A 25241-nucleotide genomic window follows, 5' to 3' on the forward strand; every position below is an offset into this window, starting at 1 on the left:
TAGCCTAAAAAGCACTGTCGTTGCACCAATGTGTACCTAACCATAAACATCAAGCCTTTCTTAAAATCAATACACAAGTATATATTTTTAAACCTGCGTATTTAGTTAATATTGCCTGCTAACATGAATTTATTTTAACTGGGGGAAATTGTGTCACTTCTCTTGCGTTCTGTGCAGCAGAGTCAGGGTACATGCAGCAGTTTGGGCTGCCTGGCTCGTTGCGAACTGTGTGAAGACCATTTGTTCCTAACAAAGACAGCCAATTTCGCAAAGCGGGGATGCGCATTTGCGAAAAAAGCACAATCGTTGCACGAATGTACCTAACCATAAACATCAATGCCTTTCTTAAAATCAATACACAGAAGTATTTTTGAAAAAAAAAATTAAACCTGCATATTTAGTTAATAGAAATCCAGGTTAGCAGGCAATATTAAACACTTGAAATTGTGTCACTTCTCTTGTGTTTATTGCACGCAGAGTCAGGGTATATGCAACAGTTTGGGCCGCCTGGCTCGTTGCGAACTAATTTGCCAGAATTTTACGAAATGATGACATAACATTGAAGGTTGTGCAATGTAACAGGAATATTTAGATTTATGGATGCCACCCGTTAGAAAAAATACGGAAAGGTTCCGTATTTCACTGAAAGAATAAACGTTTTGTTTTCGAAATGAGAGTTTCCGGATTTGACCATATTAATGATCTGTGTGTTATTATGTTATAATTCAGTCTATGATTTGATAGAGCAGTCTGAGCGGTAGTAGGCAGCAGCAGGCTCGTAAGCATTAATTCAAACAGCACTTTCGTGCGTTTGCCAGCAGCTCTTCGCTGTGCTTCAAGCAGTGAGCTGTTTATGACTTCAAGCCTATCAACTTCCGAGATTAGGCTGGTGTAACCGATGTGAAATGGCTAGCTAGTTAGCGGGGTGTGCGCTAATAGCGTTTCAATCGGTGACGTCACTCGCTCTGAGACCTTGAAGTATGTGTTCCCCTTGCTCTGCAAGGGCTGTGGTTTTTGTGGAGCAATGGGTAATCGATGTTTGAGGGTGGCTGTTGTCGATGTGTTCCAGGTTCGAGCCCAGGTAGGGGCGAGGAGAGGGACGGAAGCTATACTGTTACACTGGCAATACTAAAGTGCCTATAAGAACATCCAATAGTCAAAGGTATATGAAATACAAATGGTATAGAGCCTATAATTACTACAACCTAAAACTTCTTACCTGGGAATAATGAAGACTCATATTAAAAGGAACCACCAGCTTTCATATGTTCTCATGTTTTGAGCAAGGAACTTAAACGTTAGCTTTTTTACATGGAACATGTTTCATTATATATTTGAGGCTAAATGTATTTTATTGATGTATTATATTAAGTTAAAATAAGTGTTCATTCAGTATTGTTGTAATTGTCATTTACAAATAAATAAGTGAAATAAAACTGATTTGAATTGGTATTGGCTTTTTTTGGTCCTCCAATAATCGGTATCACGTTGAAAAATCATAATCGGTCGACCTCTAGTCTATATAAGGTCAGAGTTAAAACCAAGCCGAGACAGGATTGTGTTGAGGCGCAGATCTGGGGAAGGGTACCAAAACATTTCTGCAGCATTTGAAGGTCCCCAAGAACACTGTGGCCTCCATCATTCTTAAATGGAAAAAGTTTGGAACCACCAAGACTCTACATAGATCTGGCAAACTGAGTAATTGGGGGAGAAGGGCTTTGGCCAGGGAGGTGACCAAGAACCCAATGGTCATTCTGACAGAGTTCCAGAGTTTTTCTGTGGAGATGGGAGAACCTTCCAGAAGGACAACCATCTCTACAGCAGGCCACCAAAAAGGCCTTTATGGTAGAGTAGCCAGATGGAAGCCACTCCTCAGTAAAAGGCAAATGACAGCCTGCTTAGAGTTTGCCAAAAGGCACCTAAAGGACTCTCAGACCATGAGACACAAGTTTCTTTGGTTTAATGAAACCAAGGTTGAACTCTTTGGCCTGAATTCCAAGCGTCACTTCTGGAGGAAACCTATCACCGTTCCTACTGTAAAGTGTGGTGGCATCATTATGCTGTGGAGATGTTTTTTCAGCGGCAGGGACTGGGAGACGAGTCTGGAAAGATGAACAGAGCTTGAGAGGATCTACAGAGAAGAATGGGAGAAACTCACCAAATGCAGGTGTTGCCAAGCTTGTAGCGTCATACCCAAAAGACTCGAGGCTGTAATCGTTGCCAAAGGTGCTTCAACAAAGTACTGAGTAAAGGGTATGAATACTTAGGAAATTATATATTTCCGTTTTTTTATACATTTGCAAAAATGTGTAACTTGTTTTTGCTTTGTCATTATGGGGTATTGTGTGAAGATTGAAAAAACAACAATAATTTAATCAGTTTTAGAATAAGGCCTTAACATAACAAAATGTGGAAAAAGTCAAGGGGTCTGAATACTTTCCGAATGCACTGTACATTTGTTAATAGCCATCCACAACGACCTCAATTTGTAAGGCACAAATAGCTAAATGAGAGAACAGCAGTATGATTCACATCAATGCACTATGTAGATATAAAAAAATGTATGATATCTCTATCAGCTGTAGTAGGCTACACAACTGCTGTCGTACTTACCGCCAAGCGTTTATTCAAGTTTGATATTCTTTGGTTGCCGACAGCAGTCGCACCATTGGAAGACATAGCTTGGACTGTAGACTACCAAAGCCTATTCCTGCTCTTCCCACAATCTATCAAACACATTTGGTGTGTTAGTGGTCTCTGTCTTGTGGTCAGACTCGATTAGGCGGAACCTAACTTTTAATAAAGGTTAAATAAATAAAAATCTGTGCAGCTTTTTTTCAGTACTGATTTGAATTATTGAGAGAACCAAGGTGTCAATAGTTTTTTTTGCTGATCTGATTACAATATTTTTGTTGGTACTGGATTGCAGTTTTTTGGGGGGTAATCCGTTACTCCCCAACCTGGTAGCAGGACATGCCTCTTTCCCACACACACACACACACACACACACCTTACTTCCTGTGGTGTTTCTCTTGGAAGCACGGCTGATTTCCCATCTCTCTCCTTCATCACTGGTAAAGCCTCTACTCTGGGAAGCCTGTCATCTAGGATTTGGGTTCTGCCTGCTAATCAGGCTATTAGTGACTGAGTCGGGCAGCGGGATTAGGGCCTGTCTAACCATGCTCTGCTCTGCCTCCATTCTGGGGTCAGGAGTCACAGGCACAGGGTAGGCATGCAGCCCCAGTCTAATCGGCCCATCTACCACACCCAGGAGAATGTCTTGACTATAACAACTAAACAATGCTGCTTTTGTCTTCTCTGGCAAATGAGGTTAATGTGGGTTACAGGTATGATAACTAAGATAATACAGTGGTATTGTGCCTCACACCTGCCCTGTGCCTCACACGTTACAACCATAGTTTACCATAACAGCCTAGCAAAAGGGCTTACTAACAAAGACCAGACGTTAGACATTCATTTACAGAATGTATGCCTACCTCAGTCTGTTTAACCAAAACTATAGTGCAGTGATAACACTGCACTGGTACCAGCCTTGTACGGCACACAGCTGCTGATATAGGCTAGGCATAAGCCTAGACATTCTTTTACAGACTCCTAGGCTGTCAGCCGGGCGACACACCCACTCTCTCTCACACACAAAACCACACACACCCCCTGTGGTAAAGGGGGACTTTGTACCTGTAGTGCTGAGTAAACAATCTGTCAGCTTGCACATTATGTTTTTTTTTATATGGAGTCATTTCTTTTTTACCCTTCACTTCATCAATTAACTTTTAGTTACGTTTTTATAAGTTGGGCAAGAAATGGGCCTATCAACTATAGAACTTTGGGGAAAAAAGTGTTTGTCTTCCATTTTGTCTGATCTTTGATAATTTATTTAAGCCTAAATTATATTTTGACTAACTTAGCTAAAGTAGCATTAAGAGCTGTCTATTCAAACATGCAAAAATACCCTCCGGGCCACTAGTATCACACAACATAACATGGGAGGGGAGGCTTATGGCGGATAGTACATATTGTACACATACAATTACTGTAGTAGCGCTTGGCTAAACAGTTTAGTTTAGGCTAATGTGGACTGGTGTGGGGTGTCTCCTTTTGTCCCAGAGAGCAGTAGGCAATATGTTGTTTAGCCTGGCCACAGGTCTGACAGTAACAATGACAGGAAAGAGTGGCTGGGGAGTTGTAAACACTGTTGTTGGACCTGTGCTCCAAGCAGCTGTATACAAACAACCACATTGTTTCACTCCAGGAAGTGCCGTTTCAGAGGCTGGAGGGCTTTGTTACTGACTGAGCCTGAATGCTCCTCTCTTTGACTTCAACTTACCCTGTTTCTTTTTCTTGCTCTGTTGTTCCCCCACAATTAAATCGGGGAGGGGACTGTGGATCTGTCTCCGTCTCTCCGCCCGTTCATATGTTAGTCACACGCGATATCTCCGACAACACTGGCCCGATTTTAATGAATGTTGCGTCTTATCATAGAGATCCGGCATTTAGAAAATTACGCTGATTAGCCAGATGGTGGTGCTATAACAAGATTGAAAATGCAAACTTTGAAAGTCATGCCCCTCACCCCATTTGACCTAAAGTCTTCAAATTCATTATACGGGTCCCTCTCCTCACAAAGGTCAATTTCGCTTCAGGGATCCATAAGGTCTGCTATGATCGGTTTTCTGCCATTTAGGATTTTGTGAAAAACACTTAAAATGCTACTCTTCTGGCACCGAATGACCAATCTGCATAAAACTTAATATGTTGCATCTGTGGACAAAGGTCTCTGAACGCAATATTTTACAGACTAATACATAAAACAACATGGTTGATATTGACCAATAAACATTCACATGGGCTTGGTCTGGCACATAAATGCATATAAATCAGTCAATTACAGTATATTCGTATGGTAACAATTTGTTGCAAACACTGTCAAGACTCAACATATGCAAGAACATTCATATCGACCACAAGCTGGTGCTATAACGGGCACATGTTTGACGCAGAGTGCTAAAATTTGGCACACATGCTCGGGGATATGAGTCTAGCTAACCCACTCAATATTCAGACACCGCTGACCTGATTTTTGTCAACTTATGTGGATGATGTGTCTTGCTACAGAGGTCAGTTTTAACTAAATGTTATTACACTGATTGGCCCAAGGGGGAGTAATCAACTGTACGTACAGTTGAAGTCGGAAGTTTACAAACACTTAGGTTGGAGTCATTAACTTGTTTTTCAACCGCTCCACAAATTTCTTGTTAACAAACTATAGTTTTGACAAGTCTGTTAGGACATCTACTTTGTGCATGACACAAGTAATATTTTCCAACAATTGTTTACAGACAGATTATTTCACTTATATTTCACTGTATCACAATTCCAGTGGGTCAGAAGTTTACATACACAAAGATGACTGTGCCTTTAAACAGCTTGGAAAATTCCAGAAAATGATGTAATGGCTTTAGAAGCTACTGATAGACTAATTGACATCATTTGAGTCAATTGGAAGTGTACCTGTGGATGTATTTCACAGCCTACCTTCAAACTTGGTGCCTCTTTGCTTAACTTCTTTCGGATCATTGGGACGCTAGCGTCCCACCGTGACAACATCTGCTGAAATTGCAGAGTGTGAAATATATAAGTAGTAATATTAAACATTCATAAAAATACAAGTGTTATACACCATTCTTTAGCTTAGAATCTTGTTAATGGAACCACTTTGTCCGATTTACAATAGGGTTTACGGCGAAAGCAAAGCATTTGATCTTCTGAGGACTGCACGTCACCCACTTCCTGCATTAACATGAATTCATAACCTGCACAGGTGTCACACAACTCAAAAATAGTGATAAAATAAATTACTTGCCTTTCAAGATCTTCATCTTTTTGCAATCCAAAAGGTCCCAGTTACACAATGAATGGTCGTTTTGTTCGATAAAGTCCTTCTTTATAGCCCAAAATGTCAGTTTATTTGGCGCATTTGATTCAGAAATCCACCTGTTCCAACTTGCCCAGCATGCCTACAAAGGAATCAAAAAATGTACCTGTAAACTTTGTCCAAACAACTCAAACAACGTTTCTTATCCAACCTCAGGTACCCTAATATGTAAATCATTTAAAAAAAGACTGAATATACTGTGTTCAATACCAGAGAAAATGAACAAGGAGCACACTCTCATTCACATACGCCAAAAAATTGGAGTCCTTCTGAGGGACACTTCGAAAGAATACGAATACTAATTCACTTTTCAAAAAACAAGTATGAAACAATTTCTAAAGACTTGACATCTAGTGGAAGCCATAGGAACTGCAATCTGGGTCCTAATTATTAGACTTTCCCATTCAAAAGTCCAATGACCTCAAAAAAGAAATTGTCCTCTGGGTTTCACCTGCCAAATCAGTTCTGTTATACTCACAGACATTATTTTAACAGTTTTAGAAACTTTAGATTGTTTTCTATCCAATACTACCATGCATATCCTAGCTTCTGGGCCTGAGTAACAGGAAGTATACTTTGGGCACCTCAGTCATCCAAACTTCTCAATACTGCCCCCTAGCCTTAAAAAGTTAACATCATGGGAAAATCAAAAGAAATCAGCCAAGACCTCAGGAAAAAAATTGTAGACCTCCACAAGTCTGGTTCATCCTTGGGTGCAAATCAATCCCAGAACAACATCGAAGGACCTTGTGAAGATGCTGGAGGAAACCGGTACAAAAGTATCTATAGCCACAGTAAAACATAACCTGAAAGGCCACTCAGCAAGGAAGAAGGCACTGCTCCAAAACCGCCATAAAAAAGCCAGACTACAGTTGGCACCTGCACATGGGGACAAAGATCATACTTTTTGAAGAAATGTCTTCTGGTCTGATGACACAAAAAGAGAACTGTTTGGCCATAATGACCATTGTTCTGTTTGGAGGAAAAAGGGGGAGGCTTGCAAGCTGAAGAACCCTATCCCAACCGTGAAGCACGGTGGTGGCAGCGTCATGTTGTGGGGCTGCTTTTCTGCAGGAGGGACTGATGCACTTCACAAATAGATGGCATCATGAGGTAGGAAAATTGTGGCTATATTAAAGCAACATCTCAAGACATCAGTCAGTAAGTTAAAGCATGGTCACAAATGGGTCTTCCAATTGGACAATGACCCCAAGTATACTTCCAAAGTTGTGGCCCTGACCTCAATCCCATAGAACATTTGTGGGCAGAACTGAAAAAGCTTGTGCGAGCAAGGAGGCCTACAAACCTGACTCTGTTACACCAGCTCTGTCAGGAGGAATGGGCCAAAATTCACCCAACTTATTGTGGGAAGCTTGTGGAAGGCTACCTGAAATGTTTGACCCAAGTTAAACAATTTTAAAGGCAATTTTACCAAATATTATATGAGTGTATGTTAACTTCTGACCCACTGGTAATTTGATGAAAGAAATAAAAGCTGAAATAAATAATTCTCTCTACTATTAGTCTGACATTTCACATTCTTAAAATAAAGTGGTGATCCAAACTGACCTAAGACAGGAATGTTTACTACGATTAAATGTCAGGAATTGTGAAAAACTGAGTTTAAATGTAGTTAGTTAAGTGGTATGTGAACTTCCGACTTCAACTGTACATTAGTCACACGCGGTATATCAGACACCACTGGCCCGACTTGGAGGAAATTTAGGTGAATGATGCGCCTTGCTATAGAGATCCGTCATTTACAAAATTGCACTGATTGGCCAATTGGCATCATTCGTAGGAGACGACATGTTTACTGTTACCTTTTTTTGTCTCTTTTTCCCATCTCGCTCTTCTTATTCATTATGCATTAATACTCTTCCTGTCCTTTACATCAGGGAACTACAACGCCCATGTGTGTCACTATAACCTTCCCAGCGTTGTATCTATACCCTCTTCAAATTCCCCTCTCCTCCACTACATCAGCTCTAGCCAGTGCACAGTACAGTAAGCCGGCTCTCTTTCCAACCTGCTACGAAACCAACTCTCATGAAGTGTTCACCGTCATCAGACGGACATAGTATGATGTGCTGCTATCTCTATCAGCCACCCACACAAAGCCCTCTGTGCCTCCAGTCACACCTCCTCTATTATTGACTTGTTATTGTGGTTCTTTTTGCAAGGGCCAGCCTGGTTGTGTTTTTCCTTTAGTCCCCTGGGCCAGTTCGGTAGTACTGCAGTGAGTGGAAAGTGGCCATGGCACCGTTCCAAGATGCTAGATTTTCATTTGGTCATGTTAGTGCAGAAGTGTGCTGATCTGACACAGCGCATTACTCCCAATGCACAGACCGGACACTCTGTGTGTGTTACTCATTCCACAACAAATGTGGTAGAAACGGGCTACAAATTGCTGTATGTGAAGTGTAAGTTATCCTGTTAGTTTATCAGTAACGGTGTACCTCCTTGTTACTGATTTAAAAATGACTTGCTTCATGGGATGCATGAGGCACCAGTCATTCTCCAGTCCTGTTGCCCTAATTCCCCAGTTTTCCTGGAAAATTATGGCCCAGAATGACAGCATTGGACCAACTTATATCTGAGCCCATATTCACAAAGTGTCTCAGAATAGCAGTGCTGATCTAGGATTAGGTTCTTTCTGTCCATGTAATATTATCCATTATGGTCTTAAAGGCTAATCTGTTCTTCGATCAGCACTGCCACTCTGAGACACTTTAAGAATACAGGCTCTGGTTTCACTGAATGGTACTGGACTTAACTGGTGTTGGTTACTGCACCCTCAAAGGCTAAATGTGCCAAAGGTGTTCATGTTCCTGTTATTATAGCCCAGGCCAAGAGGCAGACCTGTTCTTGTCATCTACAAGTAGTCTGTTTTGCTGATCGTTTTTGCATTCTATTTAAGAAGAGTTGCTTTTTCTGTGTCCGTCACCATCCTCTCACGTTTCCTTTGATATACAATTTGCTGTAATAATACGTCCCCATAAACTCTATCTTGGCATTCGCCAGCGGGGTTTTGGTGAAGAATTACAGCATATTATCACTTTAGCTATTCCCCTTTAGCAAGATTGTAGGACAAACAAAGGAATTTACAATGATAGTCAGATACAATGAACCTTTCATTCTGCAATGATACTGTACAATGCACAATGAAGTTAAGTGCATAAATCAATCAACATGATTGGGTACCATTGCACGGAATGGGCTGACTTGCCACAATAACATCATGTCTCCCCCGCTGTTTGTTGTGGTTGTCCATTAAGAACCACACGCTCAGATGAGTTAGTGCTGACAGAGGAGAGGGGATGGTGTGTTGCTTGTGTTCGTTGTGCTGACGCGTGTTGCGGTAGAGTGTTGTCTTTGCTTTGATGGTTTAGCCTATGTGCGAGCACACCTTTTAATTAAAGGAGACTAAGGAGGGATGTTGTCATGAAAGATTGGATGGAGGAGGCAGGCCTGAAGGCTTGAGCAGGATGGAGGTGGGGTAGGCCTGATGGAGTGGGCAGGATGGAAAAGGGTAGGCTGGATTAGGGATGGGCATTTGACATTTTTTGACTGTTGGAGTACTCAAAAGATATATGTTCACATTTATCTAAAGGCCTATGCCAACAATGTGCAACAATGCCTAATTTATCATAACCAAACAGATAACAAATCATGATTGCTAAATTGCCCCACTTATTTCTTTATTATATTTATATATATATATTTCAGTCAATAAAAAGCAAGTGAAATTTAAGAACAATTTATTGAAATGAGACGTAACAACTTTATTATGAATAACGTCTAACATGTCCAAGCAGTAGTGCATGATTCAGCATATTTTGATATGACAATCACTGTATACGGCTGCATGAGTTTTTGGTTGACTTCGTTTTTTCTTGTTATATTGTGCTGTCAAAATAGAGCTCCAGAATGTTCAGATAAAAAAATAAAGATGAGAGATGAATAGAGATGAATTTGTCTTCATCTTTATGTGGGCTAATATTATACACTGAGTATACAAAACATTAAGGACACCTGCTCTTTCCATGACAGACTGACCAGGTGAAAGCTATGATCCCTTATTGATGTCAGTTGTTAAATCCATGTCTACATGAAGGGCAGGAAACAGGTTAAAGAAGGATTTTTAAGCCTTGATACAATTGAGACATGGATTGTGTATGTGTGCCATTCAGAGGGTGAATGGGCAAGACAACAGATTTAAGTGCCTTTGAACGGTGTATGGTAGTAGGTGCCAGGCGCACCGGATTGTGTCAAGAACTGCAATGCTGCTGGGTTTTTCCATGCGCAACAGTTTCCTGTGTGTATCAAGAATGGTCTACCACCCAAAGGACATCCAGCCAACTTGACACAACTGTGGGAAGCATTGGAGTCAACTTGGCCCTGTGGAAGGCTTTCGACACCCTGTAAAGTCCATGCCCAGAACGAATTGAGGCTGTTCTGAGTGCAAAACTCAATATTAGGAAGGTGTTCCTAATGTTTGATATACTCAGTCTAACTCAATTGGTGCTAATTCACCACCTGAGGAAGTGAAAACTCAAAACACATTAGCTTGATCACTAACTCCTATAATGTAACACCTACTGTTAGTAGCAATGTATTCCACAGTAAATGTACTGTCCTAAAAAAAACTGCAATAGTTGAGACACTCCTCTTTAATATGGACAACAACAGTAGTTGCTTTCCAATATACATTTTGAAATGTTGAACAATCACAAGGGGGGTGAGAAACTTGGTCATTACAGCAGCTGTCCCCATTCGAAATGGGCAGGCACAGCAGCAGGGCGGACATTTTTATTACAGGAAGGATGAGGATAATGCACTTCCCTGTTTAACCAATTGATGGTTTTATCCACCCCAAAATTAGGACGTTTTGATTGAGGTGACCAGGTACCTTGTGCAGCTAGCAACAGTGCGATCAATTACAAATTTAGCTCACACAGCCAAGTCAAAGGGTTACAAAATGCGACTAATTGGCCCTTTGTGGCTTTGGTAATAACAACCTTATCCTCTGTGTTGAACATACACATATTACAAGGAAATTAGTTTGTGAAACAAATCTTACCTTTACATTTTATAGGGAACTTAACATTATTCTCACCTGATACACTTGCTACAATGTTCAACATCTAAATGAGTGGTGTAAGTCCAGCTTTCAAGGGGTTTGTGCAATGATTTATATACACTAGATGACGGGGGGCACTGTTTAGAAGCTACCGCACCTCCATCTTGGCACTCCTAAAGTATGTTTTACAATGTTGGAAGTTATAGAAATGCAAGTATTCATGTCTAAATTTTATTATATTTATTATACGTTTATTCTATTACAGACACCTTAATGCATACGTTTAAATGATATGTGAGCTAAACATACAAAATAAACCTTTTTGTAGCCCTTTACACAGGCTGATTTGGGCACTAAAAGCGCCTAAATTGGAATGTAGTGGCTTTACAGTAATAAGCTATACATGATGTCCGAGCTCTGGCTCGCTTCACAGCGCTGCATAGGTTTTTTGACGGACAGACATTCTGAACTTGAGCACCTCACGCGACAAGAAGTTGCCCCATCCCTCCCGGTAATTGGTTAACTTTTTTGTTGTCTGAGTGAGGGAAATGCTGAACATGTAAGATGACTATGTATTTTGAAAGATGAGGTGTTGAGGATTATGATAAATGCAGCTTTGATGTCATACTAGCATAAAATTAATATGAAGTGTCAATGTTTATGAACCATGATTTGATGTACTGTTACAAAATTACTTGTTGATATACCCTGGGTTGTTCTGAATAGAATGAGCCTACTGAGTGTTTGTTTATTGTGAAGAAAATTTGCTGCAGGGCATGCACCTGAATGCACTCATGACTCTTTCAATGCAAACAAAAATTACGATCTGTTTCTCTGAAATTGACTTTTGAAAGACTAACACTGTAAGATTGTATTTTATATATTAGTTAATCATGTTGGCAATATAACAAGCTTTCAAATCATGCCCACCAGACCCAGATTGCAGTTTTATAATGGATAGCTTTTGGATTGTGTAAACAACAGTAATTGTGTGATGGCAGGTGTCAGGATTTGCCCTCCTGGATGGAGATCAAAGGTGCCGGCTAATCAAAGGTTTCAAGACCCTCGTCTCCTGGGGGAGTTGGACAGTTTTATGACAGTCGTAAATACCTTACAGGAACTTTCTCTCCCATGCCAGGCAGTATTGACGGGACAGAACCCATTTGTTACAAAGAGATTCTTCCCGCCAAAACCACAACATCAAAGTGGATAATGAAGCAATATTTCTAACAAAGAATGTGGGAAATGGTCGAGAGGGACTTAAAGAACAAGCATGTCAGAATAAGCATATCATTAAAGACGCTATAATGGAAACATTGTAACTTTTAAGAGCTTTCACAATGTATATGTCAGAGTTATATCTAAATGTTGTAACTTATATGATTAAATAAACTATTTGTGAGAAGATCAAATGTGATTTTAGCTTTGTAAATGAGAAATGTTTTTCATATTAAGTTTTACCCAGTCAGTAACCACGCCAACGTGAGCACAGACATTACGCCAAAAGGATGGAACGCCCCTTTTGCCAGAGTGCTTATAAAGGATCCCTAAAGAATTAACATATTAGACCAGTACATTGCCGGATTGCTACTAGTGTGTAAAATGGTTTAAAACTACTAGACCAGTATATGTGCAGCGTGACCGACAGCGTGAGCTGAATGTTACAAAATGGTAAGACCCTCTGAAACTCAACAGAGAATAAGACTACTAGACTAAGACATGTACCGCCTACAGCTCTGCATGTAACGTAGTCTAGGAAACTCGACCGAAGACGAGAAATTAGGAACATTTCCCTATCAAACGACCAATGGCATGTCTAATGAATCCAGTCTAACGAACACTTCCAGAACAAAGCCAACTAGTAAGGACATTGTGACCTCTGGTGGACAACCTGAGACTTACATAACCAGAGACTTTCTGTCTGACTATTCGTCACAGATGGATCGAGGGGTTTCAACAGAGACGACAAAGACATATAAGCGTAAATACGTTGCATTTCTAAATCTGAATGAGTAGGTGTTAGGGTGCTAAATATCCATATTCACGATGAAAGTATTATTGAACTGTATGTATGATAGTTGAATTCCTTTCTCTCCTTCTCCCGCTCTTTCTTTCCCCACCCCTTTCATTGTGTAACCAGCCGTCATATGGGGTTAGTCCACTAGGGACTTTTCATTGGACTATGTTAGTAATCATTTCAACATATTGTGTGTGTTTATGTAATTCTGTGTGATTAGTTACACAAATTGGCTTGATTTATTTATCGCTGATTCAGCATTTAGACTAGGGTTTGTGCAGAGTTGAAGTCAACGACATTCAGAATGAGAATTAGTACTTTACTGTTATTGATGTAAGAGATATTTATCTTTTTGAGTTTAAGTCAGGAGATAGTAGCTTGTTAAATAACTTTTCCCATGGTACCCCAAGATTGCTTATGAGTTAATTGTTAAATTATTAAAAAGTTAACTTTTTATGGCTGCAGGGGCAGTATTGAGTAGCTTGGATGAAAAGGTGCCCATTGTAAACGGCCAGCTCCTCAGTCTCAGTTGCTAATATATGCATATTATTATTAGTATTGGATTAGAAAACACTCAAGTTTCCAAAACTGTCAAAATATTGTCTGTGAGTATAACAGAACTGATATTGCAGGCGAAACCCTGAGGAAAATCAAAGCAGGAAGTGGCCTCTATTTTGAAAACTCCATGTTCCATAGCCTCCCTTTGCTGAATTTAAAGGGATATGAACCAGGTTCCTTTTCATATCGCTTCCTCAAGGTGTCAACAGTCTTCAGACATAGTTTCAGGCTTTTATTTTGAAAAATGAGCCAGAAAGATAACGCATCAAGTGGTCACATGATAGATATTGCTTTTCCCTCTCCTACTGTGACATTTGCAGTTGATATATTATCGATTGTATATTTTAAAAACAACCTTAGAATTGATTATAAAAAACGTTTGACATGTTTCTGTGGACATTATGGAAACTATTTGGAATTTTCGTCTGCGTTGTCGTGACCGCTCTTTCCTGTGGATTTCTGAACATAACGCGCCAAACAAACGGAGGTATTTTGGATATAAAAATAATCTTTATGGAACAAAAGGAACATTTGTTGTGTAACTGGGAGTCTCGTGAGTGAAAACATCCGAAGATCATCAAAGGTAAACGATTAATTTGATTGCTTTTCTGATTTTCGTGACCAAGCTACTTAATGCTAAGTGTACATAATGTTTTGCTATGCAATCGACAAATTTACACACACTTGGATTGCTTTCGCTGTAAAGCATCATTTCAAAATCTGACACGACAGGTGGATTAACAAAAGGCTAAGATGTGTTTTCCTATATTGCACTTGTGATTTCATGAATATAAATATTTTTAGTAATATTTATTGAATGTAGCGCTATGCTATTTAGCGGTTGTTGATTACACTTATCCTGTTAGTGGGATTGCAGCCATAACAAGTTAACTTCTTAGTGATCCCTTCGCGCGCCAATCCCATTAACAGGATTGATTTGACAACACCCAGTTCTGTCACGCCCTGGTCTTAGTATTTTGTGTTTTCTATATTTATTTGGTCAGGCCAGGGTGTGACATGGGTTTATTTTGTGTTGTGTTTATGTATGGGGGTTTTTCGTAGGTTTTGGGATTGTGGCTTAGTGGGGTGTTCTAGCAAAGTCTATGGTTGCCTGAGGCGGTTCTCAATCAGAGGCAGGTGATTCTCGTTGTCTCTGATTGGGAACCATATTTAGGCAGCCATATTCTTTGAGTGTTTCGTGGGTGATTGTTCCTGTCTTTGTGTTAGTTGTCACCAGATAACCTATACAGCCTTTCACGTTCCGTTTGTTGTTTTTGTATTGTCGTGTTTATTCGTCATTAAACATGTATCGTATTAACCACGCTGCATTTTGGTCCGACTCACTTTCGACGGAGGAAAACTGTAACACATTGTCAGATTTCAAAAAGGCTTTACGGCAAAAGCAAACCATGCTATTATCTGAGGACTGCACCCCATCAAACAAACATGAAAATCATAATTCAACCCGCCAGGCGCGACACAAAAGTCAGAAATAACTATATAATTCATGGTTTACCATGAATGGCACTCCAATATGTCCATTAAACATCACAAATGGTCCTTTTTGTTCGATTTAATTCTGTCGTTATATCCCCAAAATGTAAATTTATTTGGCGCGTTTGATTCTGAATATACACCGGTTCCAACTTGCGGAACATGACTACAAAGTATCTAATAAGTTATCTGTAAACCTGATCCAAACATTTCAAACAACTTTCCTTTTCCAACTTTGGCTATTTTTAAACTTAAATAATCGATCAAATTTAAGACTGAATCAACTGTTCAATACCGGACGAAAACAAAGTGGAGCGAGCTTTCAGGTCATGCGCCCCAACCACAACAGTACACTAGACTCGACCCTCGTTCTGAACAGCCCTACTTCTTAATTTCTCAAAGGAAAAACATCAACCAATTTCTAAAGACTGTTGACATCTAGTGGAAGCGATAGGAACTGCATGCAAGTGCCTTAGAAATCTAGATCCCCATAGAAAACCCATTTGAAAAGAGTGACCTCAAAAAAAACATTCCTGGATGGTTTGTCCTCTGGGTTTCGCCTGCCAAGTAAGTTCTGTTATACTCACAGACATAATTTTAACAGTTTCAGAAACTTTAGTTTTCTATCTAAATGTACCAATTTTATGCATATCCTAGCTTCTGGGCCTGAGTAGCAGGCAATTTACTTTGGGCTCACTTTTCATCTGGACATGAAAATAGTGCCCCCTAGCCTTAAGAAGTTAGACTCTAAGAGTCATAAAAGTGCATTGAAATTGCTTAGGAACTGTGCACACTTTGGAGAGGTGTGTGGGCAATTGGAGATACCACTTGGTCCTCTCATTTAAACCCTTGTAATCGTTTTGTCTTATGTTGCATCTACCCCCCATTTTCCAGGAATATTATTTTACTGAATGTATCCAGAGTACTTTCAGATTTCAGTATCAGCAAATGTGGTGAACAGTAGAGTAAATGTACAATGCAAATAAAATCAACAGTAATGTTTTTGGATTCAATCTTGTCAGGTGAACTGTTGTGTACTCAACTTTTGGTCTAAAATTGTTCCTTTTCAATTGCTACCATAATTATGAAAATTATTTTCATATTTCTGTAAAAAACATTTCAATTTAGCCCTGTCCATGTAGGCCAATTCCCAGGAGTAAAGGTTTAAAAAAATACATATTTTTTTGAAAGTTGTAATGTTACTGTCGATCTACACAAAATACTCATGTCAAAGGGATTTTTTTCCTTAAAGATGAATAAAAATATACCCTGATTAGTAATTATTCACCCCACATAAGTATTCACCCCTCAATACATCTTAGAAACACCTTTGACAGCAATTACAGCTGTGTCTTCTTGGGTAAGTCTCATTAGAGCTTTGCGCAACTGTATTATGCAATATTTGCCCATTCTTTAAAAAATTCTAAAAGCTCTGGCAAGATATTGGGGGTCATGGCTAGACAGCAAATTTCAAGTCGTGCCCTAGAATTTTAAGCAGATGTAAGTTAACTGTAACTTTGCCACTCAGGAACATTCACTCGCTTCTTGGTAAGCAGCTCCAGTGAATATTTGGCTTTGTTGTAGGTTATTGTCCTGCTGAAATGTGAATTCCCCTCCCAGTGTCTGGTGTAAAGCAGACTGAAGTAGGTTTTCCTCAAGGATTTTGCTTCCATTTATTTTCATCCTGAAAAACTCCCCAGTCTAATGTGTGGCCTAAGGTGTTGGTTCCAAAAAGCCTTTGTATGCTGGACAGTGAGTGTGGGAGCTGGATCAATGGCCTCTTCTCACTGGGTCAGTACCAGTCAATTAATGACACAGACCGAGACGGTTTATCATCACCAAGCATGTCAGTCCATTTATAGACACACTGACGTGTAATGTGTTATGTCAGTAGCTGCTTGTATACAGTGCTGTGAAAAAGTATTTGCCCCCTTTGTAATTTTCTCTACTTTTGCATTTTCTTTTTATATTGAATGTTATCAGATCTTTGACCAACACCTAATACTAGTTAAAGGGAACCCGAGTGAACAAATAACACAACAATTACATGCATAACTTTGTTTATGAAATAAATTAACACCCAATGCCCTTTGTGAAAAAGTAATTGCCCCCTTACACTCAATAACTGGTTGTGCCACCTGTCCCTGCAAGAGCTCCAACAAGTCCTACTACAATATCTCAATTGGGATTAGGTCTGTACTTTTGACTAGGCCATCCCAAAACTTAAAACTTGTTGCTTTTTAGAAATGTTTCATGTAGACTTATTGTCCGTTTTTGAATCATTGCTGCTGTTCAGCTTCAGCTTACAGGCGGATGGCTTGACATTCTGCTATATAATTCTGATACAGAGCATAATTAATGGTTCCTTCTATTAAGGCAAGTCATCCAGGTCCAGAGGCAGCAAACCGTCACACGTCCCCAAACCGTCACACTACCACCACCATGCTTAAATGTTGGTATGAGGTTCTTACTGTGGAATGCAGTGTTTGGTTTTCGCCAGGCATTATGGAACTCAAGTTGTCCATAAAGTTAGACATTTGAATCATCTGTCCATAGAACATTCTTCCAAGAGTCTTGATCATCCACGTGCTTCCAGGGTGCTTTTTGACAAACTTGACGACATTGTTCTTGGACCATGGACTGTAGGTACAGGCAAAAGCCAATATTGACTCTCGTGGCACTAGTGTAGGCGGCCATTGAGCCAGTCAGGTGATGGCTCACATGCTCTTAGATCTCAGGTAAGGGACAGACCAAGGTTCTGTTTGTTTATATCTGCTTGTATCCATGACAACAGCTTTCATATTGAGAGAAGTTAACTGAAGCCAAAGAACGAGCAGGAAATTCATAGGTTGCACCTTTGTCACGTCATGCCATTGTTATGAACATTCTCAAGCCGCCCTCTGCCGGCTGCGCCATTGAGGTGCACGAAAGTCATTCGAAGCCCAGTCATTCTGAATGGAGGCTAACGACTGTTTAGTCTAAATTACACTAGTGTCCTGGAAATACGATGACATTGGTGAAGTAGGCAAATATTTAGTAGGAAAGAACTTTGCCATCATTATCATGTTGTCAAATTCCAACTTTAGACAAATGGCAATGTTGTCAAATAGCTAGCAAAGTTAGTCAAATAGCTAGGAATGCTAACGTTAGCTATCAAAAATCTGGTGGTCTCCCCTCAATCTTAGCTAGCCAGCTAACATTATACTGCATCTAAAGTCAATCTGGTGACATCAAAATGATGACAAAAGCTTGTCCTACTAATTATTTCCCATCTTTTGAAATGTCATTGTATTCCCAAGACACTGTAATGCACTTTTGATGAAATCTTCATCAGCGCTCATTGACAATGCATTCAGTAGAATGTTCAGTCGGTCATCAGTCCAAAACAAATGTTCAAAACAATATTGTGACGAAAACGTGCAACCCATGAATAGATCATTTCCCCCCTAACTTCAGACATACACTAGCAGTTGGAGGATTTAATCACCTTGATCTCAACATTTAAATGGACTGGAAAATAACAGTACGTTTTGCGACTAAAAACACCCTTCTAGCTAGCTGACCACCGATTTTCATTGCTGTTTATGAAAGTTAGATATTGAGTTTTCAAAAAAGTTACACACACACACACACACACACACACATTTTGTGGCACCGCTGTATATTGTAAAATTCGACTACGCGACCACCACAATTTAATATCCAACTTTTTACCAAAATGATTCCTACTCATTTACATGTTAGTATTAAACTTATCTACTTTCTCCAAACATATATACGATTAATCTGTCAAATAAATGAAACATTATTTGGTTACAACACTGAAGAAGATGTTAGTAAAGAAACATTTTTAAGAGTCTACAGGACTTTCTGGAAGGCTAGCCAACAAGTGAACTATCTTGTAAACACTTTGGATGCGAGGTTGATGTCTCTTTTTTGAACATAATTAAATGGATATATCTTGTAATTGAACAAAATAATAAGGTGGCCAATAACTGTGGACCATATGCTGAATTACATTTTTTATTGTTACTAAACTGCTTTTCAAAAAGAGTAGTAGTAGTAGTAGTAAGTAGTAGTAGTAGTAGTAGTAGTAGTAGTAGTAGTAGTAGTAGTAGTGGTAGTGGTGGTAGTGGTGGTAGTGGTGGTAGTAGTGGTGGTAGTAGTAGTAGAGGCCTATTATGCACTAATGTGGTCAAAAGGACAACGTGCCAATCCTCTCCAACCTGGCATGGTACAGTGCCTTGCGAAACTATTCAGACCCCTTCGATTTCTTCATATTAGATTGTATTACATAGTGGGATTCAAATGGATTTAACTGCACTTTTCTTGTCAACAAAGTACTCAAATCTCAAAGTGGAAGATTTTATTTTTTAAGCTGAATCCAAAATGTCTAACTAAAATATATGGATGGGCATTTGACATTTCTTGACGGTTTGAGTACTCCCGTGATTATTTTGTTGTACTCGAATGACATCGTCATTGCGCTAACGCTAGTTAGCATTGGCTCGCAAAACTACTTCTAACCTGCTCAAGAAACCCTTGAATGAGTAGGTGTGTCCAAACTTTTGACTGGTACTGTATGTTACTGTTGTCTTAGGCCTACAAAACTAGCAGGGAAATGGCAGGGAAATGGTTCCAAACTTTTGACTGGTACTGTACATTTAACCAAAATGTACGCATCAAAAACAAGACAAAAAATTAATGAAAAGGGAAAGAAAAGCAGTAAAGTGTAATGCAATAGTGAAATTACATGTCTTTTGAGTCTGATAGCATCTGTATTGTCAATATCAAAATGTGACAATCCTCTCCAATCTGACATTTATTCATTTGTATACCAGAATAACATTGAGGTAATAACTGGAATAATAATAATTAAATGCATAATAATGAAGTGTAATGGTAATAGTAAAGTTGCAGAGAAAAGCCATGCCTTTCTTTTTATTCTGATGTGTCAATCCTCCCATTATGCGGCCATGTTTTCCCAAAACTGCAGATAGAATGGGGTGTCAGCTAAGACAGGACACCTTGTGTATGAAAACATCTATTTTGGGTATTGAACTACAGTAAGAATTACAGAACTATGGAATTACATCATGAGTCCCTGTTTTGTACTACACATAAATGCATAATTATGGATATGAATGTTGTTCTCTTCATGGTGATGTATCCTGAATAGGTACACAAATTGCATTTTTCTAAATCATCCTTTGCATGTGTGGGTGTTGTTCTACACACTGGCTATTATTCTAATGAGCTTTGCCCCTAAACAAGACCACATTTGGTTGGTCCGGACCAGACCAAATCTGAACTGATCATGGACGTCTGTTTCACAAGTTTGAACTTCGCAGGACAGTACAGTACATTATACTGTACTTGATTCTATAGTGCTGTACTGGACTGCACTCTAAATGTTTGGGCCAAATTGGAGCCTCGCGAGGGGTGTAGCAGTCTTAAGGCACTGCATCGCAGTGCTTGAGGTGTCACTACAGACCTGGGTTTGATCCCAGGCTGTGTCACAGCCGGCCACGACCTGGAGACCCATGAGGCGGCACACAATTGGCCCAGCATCGTCTGGGTTAGGGAGGGTTTGGCCGGCTGGGATGCCCTTGTCCCATTGCGCTATAGCGACTCCTTGTGGCGGGCCAGGTGCATGCACACTGACTTCGGTCACCAGTTGTAGTGTTTCCTCCGAACACATTGGTGAGGCCGTCTTCCGGGTTAAGCGAGCAGTGTGTTAAGAAGCAGTGCGGCTTGGCAGGGTCGTGTTTCGGAGGACGCATTGCTCTCGACCTTCGCTTCTCCCGTACGGACAAGACTACCAATTAGATATCACAAAATTGGGGAGAGAAGGAATGTGTAAAAAAAAAAAAAGAGGAAAAAAAGTACTAAAATTACATTCCGGTCAAATCAAGGCCAATCCAGACCGGCCCAAAAAACGTCTATGGACCTTGAAATCAAGGTCAGGGCAGACTGACCCACCTTCAATAACTTTTGAACGTCCGGTGTCAGTCGGTGCTCAGTGGGTGCAGATGCTGGTTACAGTAAATAGAGGGGGCTCATGGGTAGGTGTAATTAAGAGCCAGGAGAGGTAACATGAGAGATGGGGAGAGAGATGAGCTGAACAACAGTATGCCAGTGGAAGGGAGAACAGTAGCAGGTGATCCAAATGTGGTTTGTCACTACTATGATTTTCCATTGTAGCCAATTAAATAGCTGGAATTCTGATTTGGTAACAGAATTATGAGTTATAATCACTTTAAATGTATATCAGTAAAAACACAAACTAATTGTTAGGCCTGTGTGTGGGGTTTTGGTAAATGAATTACAAGGCAATGGTTCTTAAACTTACAGAAATTATTTCTCAAAATAAATAAGTGTGGTTATTAGTTGGCAAGGGTCTTTACTTCAACAATATTGCGTTTTGTGAATTTCTCATTTCTTTTAACTTTTTCTAGTAGAGGTTTTCTAAGTCCTCTTTTCAATACGTTTGACCAGAAATCAAAGCCATTACTTAGGCCCAATTTTTGGGATGGAAAATGGTTGAAAAATGTATCTATGCTTTAATTTCCCAAAAATATAGGTTCTCAGCCTTCATTTGACACCCAATTTGATATGCTTGAACGTCACATGTTTGTGCTCATGGGTCCTTTTAAATGGAAATGACATTATCCATGAGCTCCTCAAAGCTGTGATAGTTAAATGTACCTACGAAGTTCTGGGATCAGTGTCTCTGCTTGTGTTCATCTGGCCTCACCGTTAGGATTAAAAGTCAGGACAGGACCCTATAGCCAGCCTAACAAATCATCGAAAGGAAACATTGGTCCGTGTTTCTAGAAAATAACTGTATTATTCTGTTGTGATATCAGTGTCTCTTCCCTATTGCTCCATATGAATGACTTGAGAGATGTGGCCATTTTGTTGTGAGATCCCTCAGTTTATGTTCCAATCATCTCCAATGAATGACAACAGATGTTGCCATCATAGAATTAGTAGAACGGGCATCCCCATTCAGGTCAATTATGCCATAATGGGTGCCCCCCAAAGGAGCAAAGCAGGAAATATTTTTGATTTATTTCCATGTTTTCCGTTCCGAGATCAGTGTTTGTGCGTATCCCCAGGTGGATGGAGGCGTGTGTAGAGGAGGAGCTGCCGCCCACCACAGAGCTAGAGGAGGGTCTGAGGAACGGAGTCTACCTTGGAAAACTGGCTAAGTTCTTCGCCCCCAAGATGGTGTCTGAGAAGAAGATCTACGACAGGGACCAGGCCCGCTACAAGGTGACCTTTGTCCTCTTACCACGGAATACTCTTACACTTCAGATCAACATTCTATCAAGTTGGCATGATGCCATTTCTTATCAAGCTCTGTTGAAGCTCTTATCAAGTTACTTGACACTATTTTTCAGACCATTCATTTAGCTAAACTACTAGGATACTGACTAAAACTGACACACACGACCACAAATCTGGGTGGTAGTAGGCACTATCTAGTCCCCCCACACCACCTCCCCTCTATCTAGTTCTTCTGCTCTCCCGCACACTTCCTCCCCTATCTAGTACCCCCCCCACACACACACACACACCTCCTTGGAGTCAGACAGGAAGTGTCTAATCCCAGATCCATTGCAGACATTTCCACTTCCTGTCAACCATCTCCCATGAGGCAGAGAGATAGCAACCCCCCCTACAGCCAGCAGCTGTGCTGACACAACACACTCATTCAAACACACACACTCCATCTTTTGGTGCGTGCGTTTCCTACCAAAAACATGCTATTTGTTATATACAACAGACTCAGTTGCTGGGATCTAATGTTTCTGCTTTGCCTGTTTTTGTTTCCAGCACACAGGACTTCACTTCAGACACACAGACAACACGGTGCAGTGGCTACGGGCCATGGAATCTGTAGGACTGCCCAAGGTAAAACTAACACACACACACACACTGCCCAAGTCCCTCCTTCCAGTGGCATACAGTATCATAACCTGGTAGTAACTGGTGATATCACAAGGTTGAGTCGCCTGTTTTATGACAGATTTTTACTAAGTCTAAGGACACACCTACACATACACAGACAAACACCTGTGAGACTTTCACTGGGCCAGGTAAATGGAGCACGCCGTTCTACTGCTTTCTTATGAGAGGCCTGAGACCAATGCTAGGAGGGTGTAGCTGTGATGCCTGTACTACTATTGTTACCACAAATAGAGTGTTATCAGCACCAATGCATCTTTTATGGGTAGTGACAAAAGATTTCCCACTGGAGCTGATATGGAGAATGCTACCTTATCGTCATGCCATGTGATGGTAAGACTGGAACCGCTCTGGAGATGCCTGTTTGATGATCAAATCAATCGATTAGTTCCTCTGTTTTGGGGGAAGCAGAATCTTAGGAGTAGACATACAACTAATGAATATGAAATATTGTTTATTCATATGGTTATTATGGGCTCTTGTCATTATTGATGCTTGAAAATGTTTCTCTATTCATTTTAATTGACAAGAATGATCAGGGCAGGGGAATAGGTTGCTTCACGGTTGTTCCCTTCACTGTTGTCCAGCAGTGCTGTTCCCTTCGGAGAAAACACATGCGCGTACACAGCAGCCAGATGTACTGTATGTATAGTGAGAAAGGAAGCACACACTGTAATACACCCAAAGGCAACTAAATGCGTGTGGCAGTGACCAGGAGGATACAGAGGAATAGTGTCAGACTGCCACAGCTTGAAAATTAAACTGACAGCCTGAAAGATGTAGTGTTCTTGATATGACTCCTTGGCCGCTGCACTAAACAAGGTATCAGAAGACACCAATGAAAGATCCATGACTAATGCCTCCTCTGGTTTCTACTTTCAGATATTCTATCCCGAAACGACAGATGTGTACGATCGCAAAAACATGCCCAAGGTAGTGTACTGCATACACGCACTAAGGTAAGACAGAATTCCAACACAAGATGTTTTTTGTCACTTACTGACCCCCCCCCCCCCCCCCCCTTACTCTTTGTGTCTGCCAGACACAAGTCTATTTCTTGTTTCTGTTTCTTCACTACACTTTATATTGTGGAGGTCTACAGTGCATTCGGAAAGTATTCAGACCTCTTGACTTAACACATTTTGTTACGTTACAGCCTTATTCTAAAATGGATGAAATCAAAAATCTACACACAATACCCAATAATGACAGTGAAAAACGTTTTTTTAGAAATGTTTGCAAATGTATAAAAATAAAAACTGAAATACATTATTTACAAAAAAGTAGAGATCCTTGATGGAAACCTGCTCCAGAGCGCTCAGGGCCTCAGACAGGGCTTTCTAATAACGACCCTAAGCACACAGCCAAGACAACGCAGGAGTGGCTTCGGGACAAGTCTCAATGTCCTTGAGTGGCCCAGCCACCATACCCAAGAAGACTCGAGGCTGTTATCAGTGCCAAAGGTGCTTCAACAAAGTACTGAGTATAGGGTCTGAATACTTATGTAAATGTGGTATTTTAGTTTGTTTTTATTTGCAAACATTACTAAAAACCTGTTTTTGCTTTGTCATTATGGGGTATAGTGTGCAAATTGCTGAGTCAAGAGGTCTGAATACTTTCCAAATGCACTGTATGTTTTTAGCTCATCTTCTGAGGTTTGATGAGTCCTAAAAGCATATCACATGATATCACTGTCTAAAGGGGATCATTTGAAAAAGCTAACAAGATTGTGTGAACCAAGAGAAGTGAAAAAGACTGGATGAACATTGACTTTGAAACTATTATAGTCTGTGGTCCTTTTGGTTTCAGTTTGTGGTTAAAACATGTGCCATCTTCAACATTTGAGTGACAAAGGTGTGGCAATAAGCAGTCATTTCCCAAACTCACTCTCGGAACTGATGAGGTGACTTCCTGTACACGTTGAAACCGTCTGTAGACAGGAAATTACTCAATCTGTAGTTCTAGGCTGTCTCAAGTCATTTAGTGTCTCCTTTGATAATATTGTCCAAGTATACAAGTGATGGCAATGATGTCATTCTCACACATTATATCATCAGGCTCTAGAAGTAAAGTCAGATGTTGTTTTGGAAGCTGGAGTAGAAGTGTATGTCTCATCTTTTTTGTTTTTTAATAGATAGGCCTACAGTAGTTCCATCTTT

General features: G+C 40.2%; 1 protein-coding gene across 2 annotated transcripts in view; it reads left to right on the top strand.

Moving 5' to 3' along the window:
- Nucleotides 1–25241, top strand: part of iqgap2 (IQ motif containing GTPase activating protein 2) — an 84295-nt gene that overhangs the window by 17758 nt on the left and 41296 nt on the right. For both annotated transcript variants that reach the window (XM_020473342.2, XM_020473348.2), the window contains exons 3-5: nt 22230–22386; nt 22951–23028; nt 23965–24041. In XM_020473342.2, coding sequence (XP_020328931.1) covers nt 22230–22386; nt 22951–23028; nt 23965–24041 — 312 coding nt within the window. The remainder of the gene's footprint in view (nt 1–22229; nt 22387–22950; nt 23029–23964; nt 24042–25241) is intronic.

This window comes from Oncorhynchus kisutch, linkage group LG3 (genome assembly GCF_002021735.2).
Source record: "Oncorhynchus kisutch isolate 150728-3 linkage group LG3, Okis_V2, whole genome shotgun sequence".
Classification (NCBI taxonomy): domain Eukaryota; kingdom Metazoa; phylum Chordata; class Actinopteri; order Salmoniformes; family Salmonidae; genus Oncorhynchus; species Oncorhynchus kisutch.